Source organism: Phragmites australis, chromosome 16 (assembly GCF_958298935.1).
Source record: "Phragmites australis chromosome 16, lpPhrAust1.1, whole genome shotgun sequence".
Lineage (NCBI taxonomy): Eukaryota > Viridiplantae > Streptophyta > Magnoliopsida > Poales > Poaceae > Phragmites > Phragmites australis.
Genome location: NC_084936.1, coordinates 17,848,016 through 17,865,994, shown reverse-complemented (window position 1 = coordinate 17,865,994; position 17,979 = coordinate 17,848,016). Strand labels below are relative to the sequence as shown.

General features: G+C 39.8%; 1 protein-coding gene and 1 pseudogene across 1 annotated transcript; one reads left to right on the top strand and one right to left on the bottom strand.

Annotated features, from left to right (window-relative positions):
* Positions 1 to 2,551: 2,551 nt before the first annotated feature.
* Positions 2,552 to 3,196, bottom strand: LOC133895100 (uncharacterized). Its single transcript, XM_062335294.1, has one exon. It carries the CDS (start codon positions 3,194 to 3,196, stop codon positions 2,552 to 2,554), a length of 645 nt encoding a protein of 214 aa, XP_062191278.1.
* An 11,346-nt stretch (positions 3,197 to 14,542) lies between these two features.
* On the top strand, positions 14,543 to 17,580 carry LOC133895099 (uncharacterized; annotated as a pseudogene).
* The last annotated feature ends 399 nt before the right edge of the window (positions 17,581 to 17,979 follow it).

Sequence of the window (17,979 nt, the reverse complement as noted above, 5' to 3'; positions counted from 1 at the left end):
TGGAAGAAGTCGGTAGTGACAGACTCCTTATCACTGCCGGTTAGTGCCACGAGTTGGCATTGATCTACCACTGCCAGTTCCAACGAATTCTTTAGTTTTTTTGGCCTGTGGTCATTATGGACTAGCAGTGATAGCTTACTACTACTAGTGCGAGCTAAACTGGCACTGATAGGCAGTCATCGATTGGGGTTTCTGTGGCATGTAACTAGAGGAATTTGTTTCCCTATCGATTCAGCTGTAGCCAATCCAACTCTAGTTGGACGTGGAAGAAACTATCAAATGGCGATGGACCACTAATGGACAAAACTTCGCGAAATTGGCTTACCACACTTAGTTCCTCAATAGCTTCGAGAGATACACATGACGGTGCAAGAGGTCGTAGCCTGTATAAAGACATTGATCAATGAAGGTAAGTGTTTATGTCATATCATTAATCCCCACAATTGTGTGTCACATGTTATGTATCTTGGTAAGTGTTGCCTAGTGTGGCCGTTGTGCTTAACCCTGTTGAGGATTAGAGACCAGCCTTGTGTGTGCTTTATAACCAAAACTTTCTTTCTCCTTAATTGAATGGTAGAGCTCATGCAAATTTCATTAAAAAAAAAAGATCAGTCCACTTCATCGGAGTACTACTACTATGGCACACCACCATAGAGGAGGGTCTTCTTGCTGGCACGGGGTGACTATAGTGTCTTGTTCAACTATGAGAAAACCAATTCTTGCAGCGTGATGTGAAGGAAGCAGGTTATAATTAGCTAGTTTATGCTTATTAGTCAAGTATATGTTATGTTGGATTTTAGCATTAGTACAAGTTACCAATGTTCAGCACTGCTCAGGCTTCATGAAGCTAGCTACTATAAGATGAGCTGAGCTTAAATGTTTGATGCATTACAGAGAATGTGACTACTACATAAACACTAATACGCATCTCCACGTCTCTCTGTCATAGCTGGTTCCTTAAAAACCAATAGAGTCTATCCAAAAAGATCTGACAGCAAAAAATCATCATTATTATTGGTTCTTGTTAAGAACAAACACTAATACTATCACTGCCACTTCTTGAAAGCAATAATCCATTATCATTGTCGGTCCATGTATAATTTTTATATAAAAAATTGTCTTCATCCGACTTTGTATTAAAAAGTTTTGAAATTTCGAAGATGAGCTACAAACTTAGATCTGTTGAATGCCCATCGGCCGGGGCAACACCCAGTTTTTTGTTGATTGTAGATCCACTACCGCTGCTCCAGGAAGATGAAGAAAGGAAACCTCCACATGATACCATAGAACGGGGAGGCAAAACATGAACTCTGAAACCCCTACTCGAATCCGTCGCTGGTGAGAGCCACACAACCGTGCCACCCAGATCCGCTCTTTCTTACTATTACCCACGTCACCATCGCCAAAATCCAAAGAACCGAACAGGATCCTACTCCTATACAGAAGCCCCATGTAAAACCAAATCCAGACCTAGATGGTCTCTCCCTCACTAACTTTCTAGCGGCATCGAACGGTGGAACTTATTCCTCATGGATGTTGTCATCTCCACCTCGACACCACCGGTTGAAAACCCTAACTTGGACTCGCCTGGACCTAATATTACCAAGCTGATAAGGAAACTATGGTCCATCCCACCTCCCGATGCCAAATAGGTCATCGGAGGCGAGGTCCACTAGCTGTCACTAGTAAGCGTGCACGTGAAATTCACGTGAGTTCAAAAATAAATTCGATAATGTTCCAACAGGTGACGCACATGCCAAATAACATAGCTGAACTATATATTTCCTAACGCACTTAAGAAATTCTCATACAACCTAAGGGATGTTATCTTTAGAGTCATTCCCGTTGTACTCCGATCGGTGTACCAAAAATTGTTCCTCAATTTGTAACCATCCTGTAAAAGAATGAATTGATATCTTGGACCCATGTGCAAAAGTTTATACCACAGTGAGATAAAGAATACTTGCCGTGCAAACTGGCGGTTTTAGTTCTTCACCATTCCACGAGCGTATGAAATTGAAAATGAAATAACTAGACACGTCCATGCAGAAGAATGAATTGTTACCTCAGGCGTTAGACAATTAAACTAACTCATTGTAGTGAGGTTCAAAGCAAGTCACATGTCTGGGTTTGTTGAACATCAACCGGTAATCTATGATGCCATAGAATAATATTGTCATTCCACCCAGTGGCAGATCCAGGATTTAATGACTGGGTATTCAAGCACCAAAATAAGTTGTTCCATCCAAAATATAAATGGCCCACAATAGCTTAAATTAGGGTACAAATGATCCAAATAGTCCAAATTACAAAATATGTAAAGAAAATTACAATTCAACTTTGCGTTTCTTCATAGCTTGGAACTGATTTATGATGTCACTATCCTTGACTTGGACAAAAAATACACGCTCCAAAAAGGTAACCAAGCAATCATTCAAATATTGATCCCCCATTCTATTTCTCAACTTATTCTTCACATAATTCATCGAAGAAAATACCCTCTCAACACTAGTAGTTGCCAGAGGAAGAAGTAATACCAATTTGAGAAGCTTTACACAGTATCATAGTTGAGGTTCTTCTTTGTTTCAACAAGCATAATGGATAGCTCAACAAGATTTTTCATTGCTCTAAACCTTTCATCTCTATGCATATCAGTAACAAAGTGTGCAAGTTGAAAAGGAAGATGAATCATTTCAATGCTTGAGAAATCATTAGGATAGAACTGAGCAAGCTTAACCAATTTATCCTTGTCAAACACAACAAATGAATCAACAGCATTAAATGATGCCATGCAAAGAAGCAAATTTGTATTTACCTCATCAAATCTGTCATTAAGCTCTCGTAGTATCCTATCAATGGCACTTAAGAACACGTCAACATGAAAACGATGTAGATTCTTAGCTTTTGGAAAGAACCTCCTATCTCTTCCAACTGGCTTGTAAAAATCATCCATACTAGGAATTTTGATGCCATGCTTGTCACAAAAGGAATTGACAGTTTTAAGAAAATCTTCCCATCCACCATCCTCCCGCAAAAACTGTAGTTGAGTCTTTGTATCATAGATGAGATCTATTGCATTAACAATATCTTGATCCCTCTTTTGCAAAGTATGATTTAAGTCATATGTGTACTCAAATATGGTTAGCAATAAATGTGCCATGAAAATAAACTCAAATGAAGTAAACGACTTCAACATTGTTTGAGCTTGTGTAGCCTCTGCGCCTTGAGAGGGATCTTTTCTAACCTTTATGAGAACTCGTTCGATTGAAGGATACAAAAAGATAACATACATAATAGTTTTATAGTGAGATCCCCAACGAGTATCTACCAGTCTCGCTAAACCCATCTCATGATTCAAACCATTTCCAAATTGAATTTCACCTAATTCTAAAACTTCTACAATTTGTTGAGCTTGCACCACTCGAAGCATTTGTGTCTTCTTACAAGAATTTCCAATGACAGTCAATAAATATCTGAGTTGCTCAAAGAACCAAATACAATCTGTGTTTTTCTTAGCCACAGTCACAAGAGTTAACTGAAGTTGATGTGCAAAACAGTGCACGTAATAAGCAGAAGGACACTCATCCATAATTAGTTTCTTTAGACCATTAACATGACTCTTCATATTACTAGCTCCATCGTACCCTTGCCCATGAATCATACACAAGCTCAATGAACAATCCATAAGCATGGTTGTAATTGCAGTTTTAAGTGTCAAAGCACTAGTGTTTTCAACATACACAACACCAAGAAACCTGTCAACTACCCTTCCTTTTTTGTCAACATAACGCAAACAAAGAGCCAACTGTTCTTTTTGATACACATCACTAGATTCATCAGCATGTATTGCAAAATAGTCGCCACCAAGGTCATCTATGATAAGCCTTAGTAGTTTCTTTGGCACAACAGTTGATGATATCTTTCAGTATTTTGGGGGCAGTCATTTGACAATTCTTTGGAGCATTCTTTAGAACCATCTTGCTAACTTCTTCAAAAAATTTTGCTAGCCAATTCAAAAGTTCAAGAAAATTTCCTCTATTAAGTGAATCTTCACTTTCATTATGTCCACGACAAGATAAACCTTGATGCAAAAGAAACTTCAAGCATTTAAGTGAATAGGTCAAACGGCGCTTGTAATTGACCTTCTCTTGCTCGGAATTGGAAGCAATAGACTCAACAATTGTTGCTTTCGGCATAATGAACAAGTTATATTTCTCTTGAGCAATATTGTGCAAACTAGTCGTACCACCAACACGTTTATCAACCCTCTTTTTCATGTCCAATTTCTAAATCCTCCTGTCACAAAAGCATCTCCATCAGAATAATTTATTTTGTGCTTGAACAAATAGCAAACAAAGCAGAAAGCAGCATCTAGTTCCACACTATATTCAAACCAATTAACATTGAAGCGACGCATAACCCCAATCTTTCTTTGTGGAAAAACATGCCCCTGTGGTTGACATGGCCCCAATGCAATGTATCCCCTTATAACTAAATTTCTTTCATTGAAATTATAGCATGAGATGGGTATCCTCTTACCAGGATCACGAGGAAGCTTTTCAAGATCATAAATATCACCATCATCTTCCGATTCATCATCTTCTATGATTGGGGGCAAAGAGGATGGTTCTGTGCTTGCTATCTTTGGTTCAGGTTCAGTGATTCCTATATTTTATTCCGTGCTTTCTAACTCAGGTTGTATCTCACTTACATCATGAGGACTACTCACATTTGCCGCTGCACTCTCAATGGCAATTGGTGTTGGAGTCGATGAGGATGGTACCTTATGCGCCTTTGCAGCCCTTTCCCACAAAGTTTTTAAAGCAACTGATTCCTTCTTCATTTTCAAATTGAAATCCCCGTTCTATCTACATTAAAATGTACATATTTCATTCAGAATTTGAGATTGTGCAACCGCAGAGAGCAAGAAATGAATAAATTAAGAAATAAATTGGGTTCGCTGGTTGAGTATTTCTCACTTGCTAGTTGGGTTCTATCTACATTAAAATGTACATATTTCATTCAGAATTTGAGATTGTGCAACCGCAAAGAGCAAGAAATGAATAAATTAAGAAATAAATTGGGTTCACTGGTTGAGTATTTCTCACTTGCTAATTGGGTTCACGCAAAAGAGATTTCTAGCACGCACTGTCGGCGCTCCAATCTCCACCGCTCCAGCCAGACAGGCAGCAGCCAGCTACCTGCTGCGGACACGGACAGCGATGCTACCAGAGCTAGGCACCAGTAGAGTAGCAAACTACGGTGCTGCTAGGCACAGAGCAGCTGAGCACTTGAGCAGCAAAGCAGGTCACCAGGTGCCCAGGTTGCACCCCTGCGCGATGCGCATCTGGTGTCTGCGCCTGCACCGCTGCGCGGCTCTGTGCGAGTGCGCATCTGCGGCCCTGCACGGCTCTGCTCCTGCGCGAGTATGCACCTGCGCCCTACGCGGCTGGGCAGCGCCGCAGCGGAGGTCGCCGTCTCGCCGGGTGCCCGGGTTGCGCGCTTGCGCGATGCGCGTCTGCGCCTCTACAGCTCTACGCGAGTGTGCGCCTGCGCGGCTGGGCAGCGGGCGGCACGCCGGCATGTGGCCGCGTACTGGCGAGTGGCGTGCACCGTCCACCCTAGGTTTCTTCTCGATCTCGAGTTGGGGGAAGGGGATTGCGTTTGGCTTGGCTTCTCTGGCTGGCTGATGGCGTGATGCCATGGCCATTGGCCACTATGGGCTATTGGGCTTTTGGCTGGCTGTAGGGCTTAAGAAAAAACCGGCTCAACTAAACTATATACATTCATTTTTTTGCAAAAAAAGTTGGGCATTCAAATGAATACCCTTGCATCATAAGAGGTCCGCCCCTGGATTGCGTTTGGCCTGGCTGCTCCGGCTGGCTGATGGCGTGATGCCATGGCCATTGGCCACTATGGGCTATTGGGCTTTTGGCTGGCTGCAGGGCTTAAGAAAAAACCGACCCAACTAAACTATATACATTCATTTTTTTTTTTGCAAAAATGTTGGGTATTCAAATGAATACCCTTGCATCATAAGAGGTCCGCCCCTGGATTGCGTTTGGCCTGGCTGCTCCGGCTGGCTGATGGCGTGATGCCATGGCCATTGGCCACTATGGGCTATTGGGCTTTCGGCTGGCTGCAGGGCTTAAGAAAAAACTAGCCCAACTAAACTATATACAATCATTTTTTTTTTGAAAAAAGTTGGGTATTCAAATGAATACCCTTGCATCATAAGAGGTCCGCCCCTGATTGCGTTTGGCCTGGCTGCTCCGGCTGGTTGATGGCGTGATGCCATGACCATTGGCCACTATGGGCTATTGGCTTTTGGCTGGCTGCAGGGCTTAAAAAAAAATTGATCCAACTAAACTATATATATTCATTTTTTTTTTACAAAAAAGTTGGGTATTCAAATGAATACCCTCGCATCATAAGAGGTCTGCCCCTGATTCCACCTAGGGTTTGCTACTTCCAGGGCAAGCTTAAGGTCATTCCTTCATCTTAAAAAAGGGCAAGATTAAGGTTAGTTATTGGTAATCTTTTTTTGTTCTAAATATTTATCTCATGATTGGGGTATCTTTTTTTGTTCTAAATATTTATCTCATAATTATATCACAATTGAACGAACCAATTAGACCCTATGGCATCGATGACTGCTCGTGCGCCACACTACACGGGAGTTCGCCGTGCTCGAGCAGGAGTTCACCGTCATAGGAGCAATATGCACAAACCTGCCGCAGCGTGTGAATGTAAAGAGGCAACGGAGGTCACGGCGAGGTGCATGAGACAGGCGGTGGAGCAGATGAGGCGCTGCGCAGGAGCTCGCAACCCTCGGATCCACAGTGGCAGGGAGTCCAACGGAGGCATGGATGTGAGGAGGTGACAGAGGTCACGGCCACGTGCATGATGATCGAGGTCGCGAAGGCACGGACGGACGTGAGGAGGCGAGGTGGGAGAATCGTGACAATTTATATTAGTTTTGGTATTGATTCACCACCAAATTGATAACTGAATATTCCTCCCTTGCCATCGAGTCTCGCATCTAGCGTATGAAAAGATCAATATGCCATCGGGTTTATTAATTTGAGCTGGTGAAGCAAAATTTTCCCACTTTGCCACAGTGAAAGAGGCAATGCTTCGTCCGTTAGTGCTATCAGTAGAGCAAAAGGGATAGAGAAACCAATGCCATTTTATTTATTTTTTCTCAGATACGATATGCATTGTGTTTCAAATATTATTTTACTAATCACTAAACAAAAGTCATAGAGTTACACCTAATATATCAGAAAAACATATAACACTTTGTAGTTCTATTTGACCAAACGTGAATGCAAACAGAAATCATATGTATTAAAGCACACCTCAAATTATTAGAATGAATAAATTGAAAATGCTTAATCCTGAATATATATCAGAAATATACAAGACATGAGTGGTAAATCGTTTCATTTGTAACAATTCAATATGCAAATTAAATAAGCATTGCAGCGGGGTTTGCGTATTACATGTTCATTGGAACAACAACCTCAGTGACTCATCACGTGTCTCATGGACAGAAGAAAATTTATGGTAGCACAATTAACGTGTTTCGTATCAATGATATATGCTCAAAGCATCATATCTTTGATGTGACCATGTCCAGTTATTAGATATTTGCACACAGGAAACGTTCATACATTTAAGTGCGTCCATATACAGTCATAAGCAAACAAATTTCTTGCAGCCATACACCTTGATATAAAAAAATTTAAACTGAACGCAAATTAAACTATCTGAACAATACGAGAAAAAAAAAAGATTGGGTGATCAGCATATAAAAAAACGTGAGCTTTAAATCGAAGGAGTGGTTTTCCATTGAACCGTTCAAGGCTTCAAGCTTGCTTTGCTCTTGCGGAACATCGAACCTGCACCAAGAATTTAGAAAGGAGAAGTCTTCATGCATAGATAGATTCCGGAACAGAACAAAGAAAGAATAGGAAAATGTGTACATCGAGTTTGCTCACCCCCAATGGGCATCAATTGACACGCTGAGTTTGAATTGAACCCTCACCATATTTTCTTCCCAATTGTTATCTTTGGCTGCAAAATGGAAAAAAAATCGAAAGGATAAGCTCCTTGTGCATCTAAAATAACATGATTACTTCCCTAGCAATTCTAAGATATTGCTAAAATGGCAATAGAGAAGATTGTATTTCAATGGCACACTTTGATATGATTGCAATAGCACTAAGCATGTGCTATATTCATATTTAAGTACCAACAAAAATAAGAATCAATATTATGTTGTCTACCATCGACTTTGTATTTATCCCACCTAGTCACATCCTTAATATCATCCCAAGCAACGGTATTAGCACCTGTACAAATAAATGCTCACAAGTTTTGTATTAACATATTTTCTAATTGTCTGAAACTTTATTCACACAGGATTCAATTATTAAGCCTATGACAAATCTCCATCCCATTGAAAGATTAGTTGGCTAAAATGCGCAGTTCCTCGATCAAACCTCATGTAGCTAGCTATTCATGATGGCCAATGCCACGCCATGCTTGCTTCCACAGTTCTACCTTCAGCTATCATCGCCTCATCTCTGTTCATTTCAGAAAATAAAGAGGGCTATATATGCTTCCTCTGAATATTCTGCACAAGCAGATTTAAAAGACAAGATCACCAGCTTGATTAAACAATAAAGAAAAATAGCAAGAAATACTCGAGAAATATATCTCCAATTATATAGCTCATAATGATTTGAAGCATCAGAAGTTAAAATTCCAGAATAATGCAGTAAAGCTAACTAAATTATTCTTTCAATCTCTGAAACTTGGATCCGTAAATCAATTATCCACCTGACAATTTCATACACATTTAAATTATGCTGAGGTCAAGTTTTAGGGTTGTAATTGTGATGACAGAGCAAAATTCAATTGTTCCTCTGTGACAAATAAGCGACCTAGCCTGCCAATCAGATTATGACTGAAACCAAAATTGAATTTATGACTGAAATCAAAATCCAATCAGAGGCACAAGTTAAGATTGACAGGGATCACAGAAAAAGGGGTACCTTGGGGTAGATTGATCTGGGAACCCAAGGCAAGTGCCCCGCACCCACTATTGTACAACACTTTGATAGCATGCATAATTTCAACTCATCAGCTACAACCAACTGTGCCAATTAATGCTTTTACGCAGGCAATTGAACAAACATGAGATCCCATATGAAGAACATATTAACTCAATGAACACTGTAAATAGAGGTCAAGGATAACTGTTGCACTCTTGGGTGAATAATGCTGTACAAACATTCATAAGTTAAATTAATTTAGGCAATAACAAATCAACTGCTGCACAGATGTACCTAAACTAAATTAATTTTGGTAATAACAAATGAACATTTTGCATAGCTGCATCTGACTCGCTAGAATACTTTTGACCACCTCCAGAGAAACAGAAAGTGCTATCAGCAACCAAAACTCTTTCTTTTAAGGAAAAAGAAGATATTTTGGTTGCCAAACTGAAAGCTTCATCATTTATCATAACTCATAAGATTACTTTTTATATACTGATTAACAATTTGAGGACTATCAAGGTGAGATCCGCGAAAATGCTAAAGGATGCCCGCCCAGACCACACCCATATTTGACCTATGGAAGCAAAGTCTGAACTTCTGCAGGATTTACCATGTCAAGCTACTTTTCTTTATATATTTGGTCAGGGGATACTTTTGTACCATGTGTAACGAAAATCTCCTCAAGAAAATCCATGTTTTTTTTACCCAAAGGGGAAACCCCCCCTTGTTTAAAGGATACAAATACCTCCAATGTGGAACAAAATCTAAGAGGCATACACCGTTTCTCATTTGAATGTATCAAACATTATTAGATCATATTGCAAAGGAAAGCAAACAATTCACTAAAACGACAACCTAGAAGGCTAGCAACCCTGAACTCTAGCAAGCTCCTGAAAAGAGAGCAGAAACGTACACATTTGAAATCTACCTGCCAGGGTGGAGAGTCATTGCGGACATGGTGTGTACCTTCAATGGGTCAAAAAGGAAATTCCTTGCTAGCTGCTCAACTTCCTTTGGCAGTCTTCCTTTTCTTCGAATCCAATTATTCCAATATGACCAAATAGCAATTCATTGAAATCTTTGGGGTCACCTCTTTTGTAAGCACTTGGATAAGCCTTTTTCAATAGAAAAAGACAGGAATCTATTGACTTTTAGTCTAGTTTTTAGCAAAATAAGTTGTAATTTCTTAACCTTGTTTTGCACCTGTCATTAATAATTGAAACCAACCACAAACATGAGACTTCTGTTTCATCTTCAAATTATTCCACTCGATTGGTTATGCATTTATTTGTACCATTCCGCTCTTATTTCATCCGTCTACAAACAATTAACGATCAGTTGGATTCTTCTGTCCCGGACGTTGCCGGCACAAGCTCGTCCCCGGGCAGCGGCGGGCCGTCTTCCGGCGGCTCATCCCCGGGCGGTGATGGCTCGTCCCTGGACGGCGGCCCCTCCTTGCACCGCTTGGTACATTTGCATATGTGTTTTCCAAAAATTATGCCGCCATGCTTCCTCTTGGAGCAGTACCCGCCGGTGTAGATCTCTTCCTCGCCCATGCAGGTACTCGCGCAGAGCTTATTGCTTCTGCAGTCGCCGCGGAATGTGTTGCTCTTCTGCGTGCATATGGCTACTGCCTCCGTGCCTGCAACCAAGCAATGTCCTACATTTAGTCCTATTTGGCACACAAGAATTTCATGGGAATTTCGTAGGAACCAGAAAATTCTTCATGAATGGAATGATGAATGAGGTCCTTCGCAAAAAAAAAAAAAAAAATGATGAATGAGGTATCTCGACGTGGATCGAAACATAATTTAAAACAAAGTTTTCCTTAATGCTTCATATGAATGTACTTACAGTGGGCCACGAGGAGAAAGGCCAAGGTGAAGGTAGCGGCCCCTACTTTCTTGCTGAACGCCATGGCTCAGGGTTGCGACTTGTGAGGAGAAGAGCACACATATTCAGTACTTATAGAGGATGCTTTAGCCTGTATTTAATGTCCTAGATGGATATGCAAATCAGAATACTGGATGTGACACATTTATTTATATTTCTCTACCTATCAATGCATATTAGGTCTTGTTTGGTTAGGTTTCCAGCTCTATCTCAAATTTAGAGTTTGTATATTAAAATAAAGTTGTTTAAACATCTATTTTGAGTTTAAAATGAAAATAAGACGTCTCAACAAACACTTATAGTGTATCGATAGTTTCAACTCTATATGTTTTTAAAAGATCAGCTCTAAAAAATTCCAAAGTTGAAACTCTACCAAATAGAACCTTAGATGATGCTTTGGCCTTTATTTAATGTCCTAGATGGATATGCAAATCCGAATATTGGATGTGACATATTTATTTATATTTCTCCGTGTATCAATACAAGTCATCAAGTGCATGGATACACATAGTATAAATGCTCAGGGCACTGCTTAGTGGTGGTGGCGGCTGTGGGCAACGAAGGACCTGCTGGTTGGAAAGGACCAGGGCAGGGACAACACTAGGTTAGCGTTTCGTGGGTGGGGATGTCACTAGAGATGGGAGAAGGCCGGCGGAGCGAGAGAATTGTGTTGTGTCGTTGTGTCTACCTAGAGTAGAATCGAGAAGAAGGAAAGAGGAGTGTTGTGCGATTAGGGTCTAACGGATGAGCTTCGTCGATTGTAAATCACACCATTTTCAGCCAGTTGAAAAAATAGCACCTCCATTTTTTATAGTTTCCTTATAAAATTCCATATAAATCTACAAAAATTTGTTGAACCCATCTTGGTTCTTGATGCACTGCCATTGTACTCCCAAAACAACGGGGACAAAATAAGTATGGACAGTAATATACAATATGTATAATTATATAAAATATGGGCATTGCTACACTAAAAAATACCTGATAACGATTGGTTTTCCACTTGACCAATTTGGATCATCCGATGAAGATCGGACAGTTCTTATTGTTTCTTCCTCCTTTCAACAGACTTCACCTCCTACTAGCAACAATGATCCCCTTCCCCGCTTGCCTCCTCTTGTCTCTAGCGGTGTTCCCGCCATTAGATCTGTAGATCACTACCACATAATCATTGAAAGCTGATGGTATGTCACATACAGTTTCTTAAGACTTGTCATTGATAAAATATTCTCAGACGGTTGCTAAGATAAACACATCTATTACAAGCTAGTCGTCTAGATATGACTGAACTCACACACGGTTCTTATAAATCTGTCTGTTTGTATCATACAGACACAAACGATGTTTAAAAAAGCATATGTGATATTGTCTCAAACGGTTTCTCGTAAGATCTGTCTGTGTCTGTATAATATATACAACCGGATTTTATGAAAACCATATGTATTTAAAGATCTGTGAATTGTTTCAAATTTGACTACTCATCTCCCCTTATTCTTCTGGCTTCGCACACACAATCCACTCGTCTTCCCAGGTTCTTTTTGTTTCCCCACACACACAACCCCTCGTTTCCCCTCAATATACAAGGAGTGTTCTTCTACCTCATTCATCATATTCTAGTGTTCCACTGCACTGAGAACCATCATCCTCACTCAGCATCAGTGTCAGAGAAGCAAGATATCGGCAGGGGCTAAATCCCTTTCACTGCACCGAGGTGAGTATCATATGGTTTTCATCGCGGTTTAGTTAGGATTGTTAGGTTTTTATTGCTTCGATCTGTGTAACTGATAGCAGAGCCTTGTTTCTATCGTAGATCTGTAATGGCGCAGTTCACGGCAATTAGGAGGTGGTAGGATAGAGTTGTCCCTATGACAACTTCGATGGTGTGGATGCTTGGTGTCGACTCTAGCCGGATGGACTTTATCTTCTTCGTTCTTGTGAAGGCCCCCTTCGTCAACCCTGCGTATGCTGTCGACCGCGATCTCCATTTTGTTCTTCCAAATGGAAAATTTTCAATTGCTATTCGTCGCAATAGAGACATTTTCGTCAAACGCAAGACATACTTGAACAGCCATTTCTTGCTGAACCATGGTCAGAAGTTTGGCAGCAACGCAATCTGGTTCTCGCTCATGCGTAAGATAGTAAAGGTGCAACCAGATCTGGATGACAGCGAGCTGCTTATTGAAGATGAATGCTTGGCTTGATGTTGTGCTGACACACATGAGGCTGAGATGATGTCTATCTTCCACATGCAAACCAACGAAGAACCATTTAGAACGATCTATCTTCCATAAACTCCACAAAGTATTCTCCGAGTGTGTTTGGTTATAGCAAGTGCGAGCACATGTCGTACTCCACAAGTTATGAGAAAATATGCATATGAAGGCTTAAACAATAATATAACTAGCGTGGCTCTTTTGCATAAAACAATATTTACTTTAAAAGTAATTAAAAATAAGTGAATCATTAAGTGAATAATAGTAAAGTAAATATGTAAGCATTATAGATTTATTATATATTAAAATTCATTGCCTTTCCTTTGAAATATGGCCTTCTATCACAATGTAAGCTTTTATTTGATTGCTTTCACATTATTATGCTTTATTCAAATATGTCCATGTATGCACTATTTCATACCCGAGAGCAATCACACTGTTAAAACTGAATTTGTTCCCGACTTTTACAGTGACTTTTTCCCTTACTGTCCTTGCAAAATTCAGTAATTCATTTGTAGCTTGACACAGTTTCAGATTTTATATATCCTTTTTGGCGTGTGAGTCAAGCAATCAATTTATGAGTTAGTCTTCCTTTTAATTCAGGAACCATTAGAATTTTGTCATAAGGGTTTCAGAACCTCAAATAGATGAAATCATGAAAGACTTCCTATCTTTGTATTCACGGAAATTGACATAGATAATCTCCTTCCTAAATTTTTGTTGATACTGGTGGGCAAAGCTTTAATAATTGGGAAATTTTGTTACAGGACACTACTCGTATGTGTCCTTAGCTATGGGACACTCAATATCCTGCAGCAAAGATATTTTTGTAATCTGTAGTTCATACGTAGTATCCTGCAGTAAAGATTTTTTTTCTTAGTATCGTACAGCCAATATCACTTAAGTGTAGTGTCCCGTAGCAAAATAGTCCTTAATAATTTGACTATGCTCACTTTAATATGGCACCAATATAGTAACAATTTTAGTTTTTTTCCCTTCAAATTTCAATCCCTTGACATATAATATTACCTTTATTTGGGAAATCTCTGTATGTACTTCAGGAATTTCAAAGAATGACAGTTCGCAATCATACATTCTTGAAATAAACTTAACCAGTGTTGCCCGCCTCTTCATCTCGAATAAGGGCTGTAACTTTATCTCTTGTTATATTTTAGAGCATGCACTTACTGCTAGCAATCTCAATCTACTCATTTAGCTTTTCCCTCCATCCAAACAGGGAGTTCCAACTTTCTGCATGTATTACGCAATGTTTAAAGAGCAAATTGGTGATGCACCGCCTGCACGCTCTCTTTTTGTTAAAGCAAGCAGTAGGTCGTGCCGTTCAACCAAAAAAAAAAAAAAGATGCCATGCAGAAGCAGAACATAGTAATACTTCCGGACCTGTACAACAATTTTGTTCAATTCATATATGTGGTAAGAACAAAGTACTTTGCCACTGACATCAAGTATATGCTATGCCCATTTCAGTTCTACTATACATGTTTTTATGCAAAGACATCCTTCAGGTGTTACATGAAAAGAAATGTGCAGATTGTAGGTTGTTCATTCTCTGACAAGCATGTATTCCTATATCTGTGATTCTTTTCTATGTACTGAAAATTAATATATGAATGATCAATGTGTATAATAATGTCTATCTCTACTTCTATGGTAAGATTCATGGCAGTTTGCACACTTGCCATGTATGAACACAAGGGTGCAACGCCTTCACTTAAAACACCAATTTGATGGGACCTTGGAGGAAATGGGGATGTGCACAGGATATGCACCTCTTCAATACGTACTCGTACCATGTACTTGTGTGACACATGATGCAAAAGTTCACACTATCAATTTTTACATTTTATTCCTAATCGGATAGATTAATCATTTTTAAAATGAAGTTGTCCTTTGTTTTGCCTGCTCTACTTGAATTTTATGAACAGTGTATTCTGCATTGAACACATATCATCAAATATGTATTAACAGGTAGATATTACCTGTAAATTAGGAGTACCTCTGAATAGTAGCATTGGGTGTGGCCCATCAGGCGATCTTTGATAAATCGTGTACCTTTTTCTTTGTTTGTTCGGGCGGTTGACATGGGGGATCGGAAAAGATGTAGACACTTAGGATATAAGTATTGATGTACATGACTGAAGCTTTCCACCCACCGGCCACTACAATGTTGTAGCCTGTAGTACCTTTTACTGTTTGATTTGTGGACAAGGAACCAGAACAGAAACCCTCTGCTTATCGAATGTTACGAACCATTAAAAGTAAGATTTTTTTTTTTTGGGGGGGGGGGGGGGGGGAGGACTTGACCATTTTCTAAGCTAATAGATGTTCCCTTATTGTGTCATTTATGACTGTTGAATCTTAACTACAACTGAAATGTATCTTTAATGGTAAATCTCAAGTGTCATGCTGGAATAACTTGAAGTAATTGTAATTTTGCTTCATATTTGTTCCTTTTGCTATCCATGCTGAGAGAACATACAGTTGTTACTTACAGCAGGAACTCGCGTTATTTCCAATCCTTCTTGCCACTTTACTCCTTTGTAAGATATATTGTATGTCTCATTTGGTTCCTGCTCACAGTTTGTTGACCTTTATGGGGTGTTAAAGAACTCATAAAGGCGTGGGCTCGGCACAGTAAACTGTTTCCTCACAGCACTAGGACACATATCACAGCAGTATTGTGCTAGAGGGGATAGCCTGCAAGAGAGTAGCAAGAGGAGAAGAACAGAACCATCTATGGTTGCTCATGGTCATTCTTTAGAAGGTACAAGGAAATTGAAACAATGGTCCAAAACTTGCATTTTTTTTTTATGATAGTTGATAAAGAGGTTGAATCACAAGTGGACCAGAACACTGCAGATTCAGGAAAAGGACATAGGGATGCAGAAGAGCAGAAAACACTAGAGAATGTCGATTCACATCATGAGGCTAGCAGGACAGCTCAGGAATACACTGAAATATGGTTCACAGTCAACATAGCCTTGACGAATCTGGAATGTAGAGCCAAATGAATTCACATGCTAAATAAGAGACTAATCGAGGGTTAAGTTTACAAGAACAAAATAATGAGAAAGCAAATTCTCATCAGGCTCAAAGTGAGGAAGCCCCTGAAGCTGAGTCTGGCGATTGTGATTCTCCTCCCAAAGCAATAGCTCACTCTGATAAGATTGATTCTCAGGACAAGGTCATTGTGGTATCTACAAACGCCCATCCAGAAACAGTATGCTCAAAATCTGATTCGCAATCTGGACTAAGCATGCCCAAAGAAGGAAATTCTTCCAATCCAGTTCGAATATCTCTAGAGCTGGAGGAAAGACAACCTGTGAAAGTTCAGGTAAAGCTCGACAAGGAGCATGATGTGTCTATCAGTAATGCAAACCTAGAGAGGTCTGATGATAGTCCAGATGCAACTCAATGTGGTAGGGAAGTCTCTGCCCTTGGTCAGGAGAGTCAAGGCCATATTCAATCTTCACAGGCACAACAACTCTCAGTCAATGCAAAACCTTCCAGCTCAGAATTAGTGAAAACAAAAACGAAACACTGTGCTTTCAAGCTCAACTTCAACACCAGGTGGCTAGTTCTCAAACACACAAATCTAATAATATTTCGTTGGCTGGTCAAAACATGCAGCAGCAAGGGCTTTCTTTTACAATGCCTCAAAATGTTCAAACATCCTCACAAACTCAAAATCAACTCTTGCACAACCTAATCAGGGAAACCAACAGTATCTCCAAATTGTGCAAGGGTATGCATCGCAGATGGGGCAATATTATCAGCAACAGCTGTATTACCTGCAGGCTCAGCACAATCGACAGATGCAGAGTCTGCAACAGCAGCAACTTCCAACTGAGCATCTTCAACAAAAATTCATGCAGCAGGTACAACAATTGAACCAGCAGATGGTCCTTTGGCAGCAACAAGTACAGCAGCAGCAACAACTACTACAACAGGCACTGCCAGTTTAGCAACAGCCTGACAAAAAATAGGGTCAATATCATTCTTCTTCAGGGGATACTAAACGTTGAACAAAATAAACAGCAACAACAAGCATCTCAAATGGATCATCAAAGCCAACAGTTGCAGCAGCAACAAATGTATATTATGCAGCAGTGCAGCAGTAGCAACAATAGATGTATATTATGCAGTAGTAGATGTACCAATAGCAGCAAACCCAGAAGCAGCAGCTACAGCTAATTCAGCATCCGTTTATGCAGCAACAACAGTATCTATCACAGATGCCACAGAAACATCAAGACTCGGTTTAGCAACAGCGGCAGCAAATGGTTCTTCTTCAGCAGCAACAACAACAGTTTATCCAACAACAGATGCAGCAATACCTGCAACAACAACAAAACCAACAATGGCTCAAGGATCAGAATTACTAGTTGAATCGTCATGTACTTGTCTAATTGTACCAAATTCTGATGAAACATGATAGGTGTGAGCACATTAACTTGAGTGAGAGCCCATGCTTTAGTTTAAGGTTAATTAAATTGCCAACAATACTTAAATACCAAAATGATGATTCAATGGCTTTAGGCCATTCTGCATTATCTTCCGGTTCATCATTGTGGTACTAGTCCAAGTTCAATTCTCTCATCATTTTTCTCAATATGTTTACTCAATTCATATGAAATCCAGCTCACCTGCCTATTCTTCAAGGGGTTTTGCTTCAGTACACCTCCTCACAAAAAAGTTTATGAATCTCAAATTAAACCAGTTAAGTTTCAAATCTGAGCAAATCTCTAATTCATAGGTATAATATTTGGCTTTTTGTCATATGG

Coding starts and splice junctions, on each gene's coding strand:
- LOC133895100 (XM_062335294.1), bottom strand. CDS start 3,196: ATGTTGAAGTCGTTTACTTCATTTGAGTTTATTTTCATGGCACATTTA.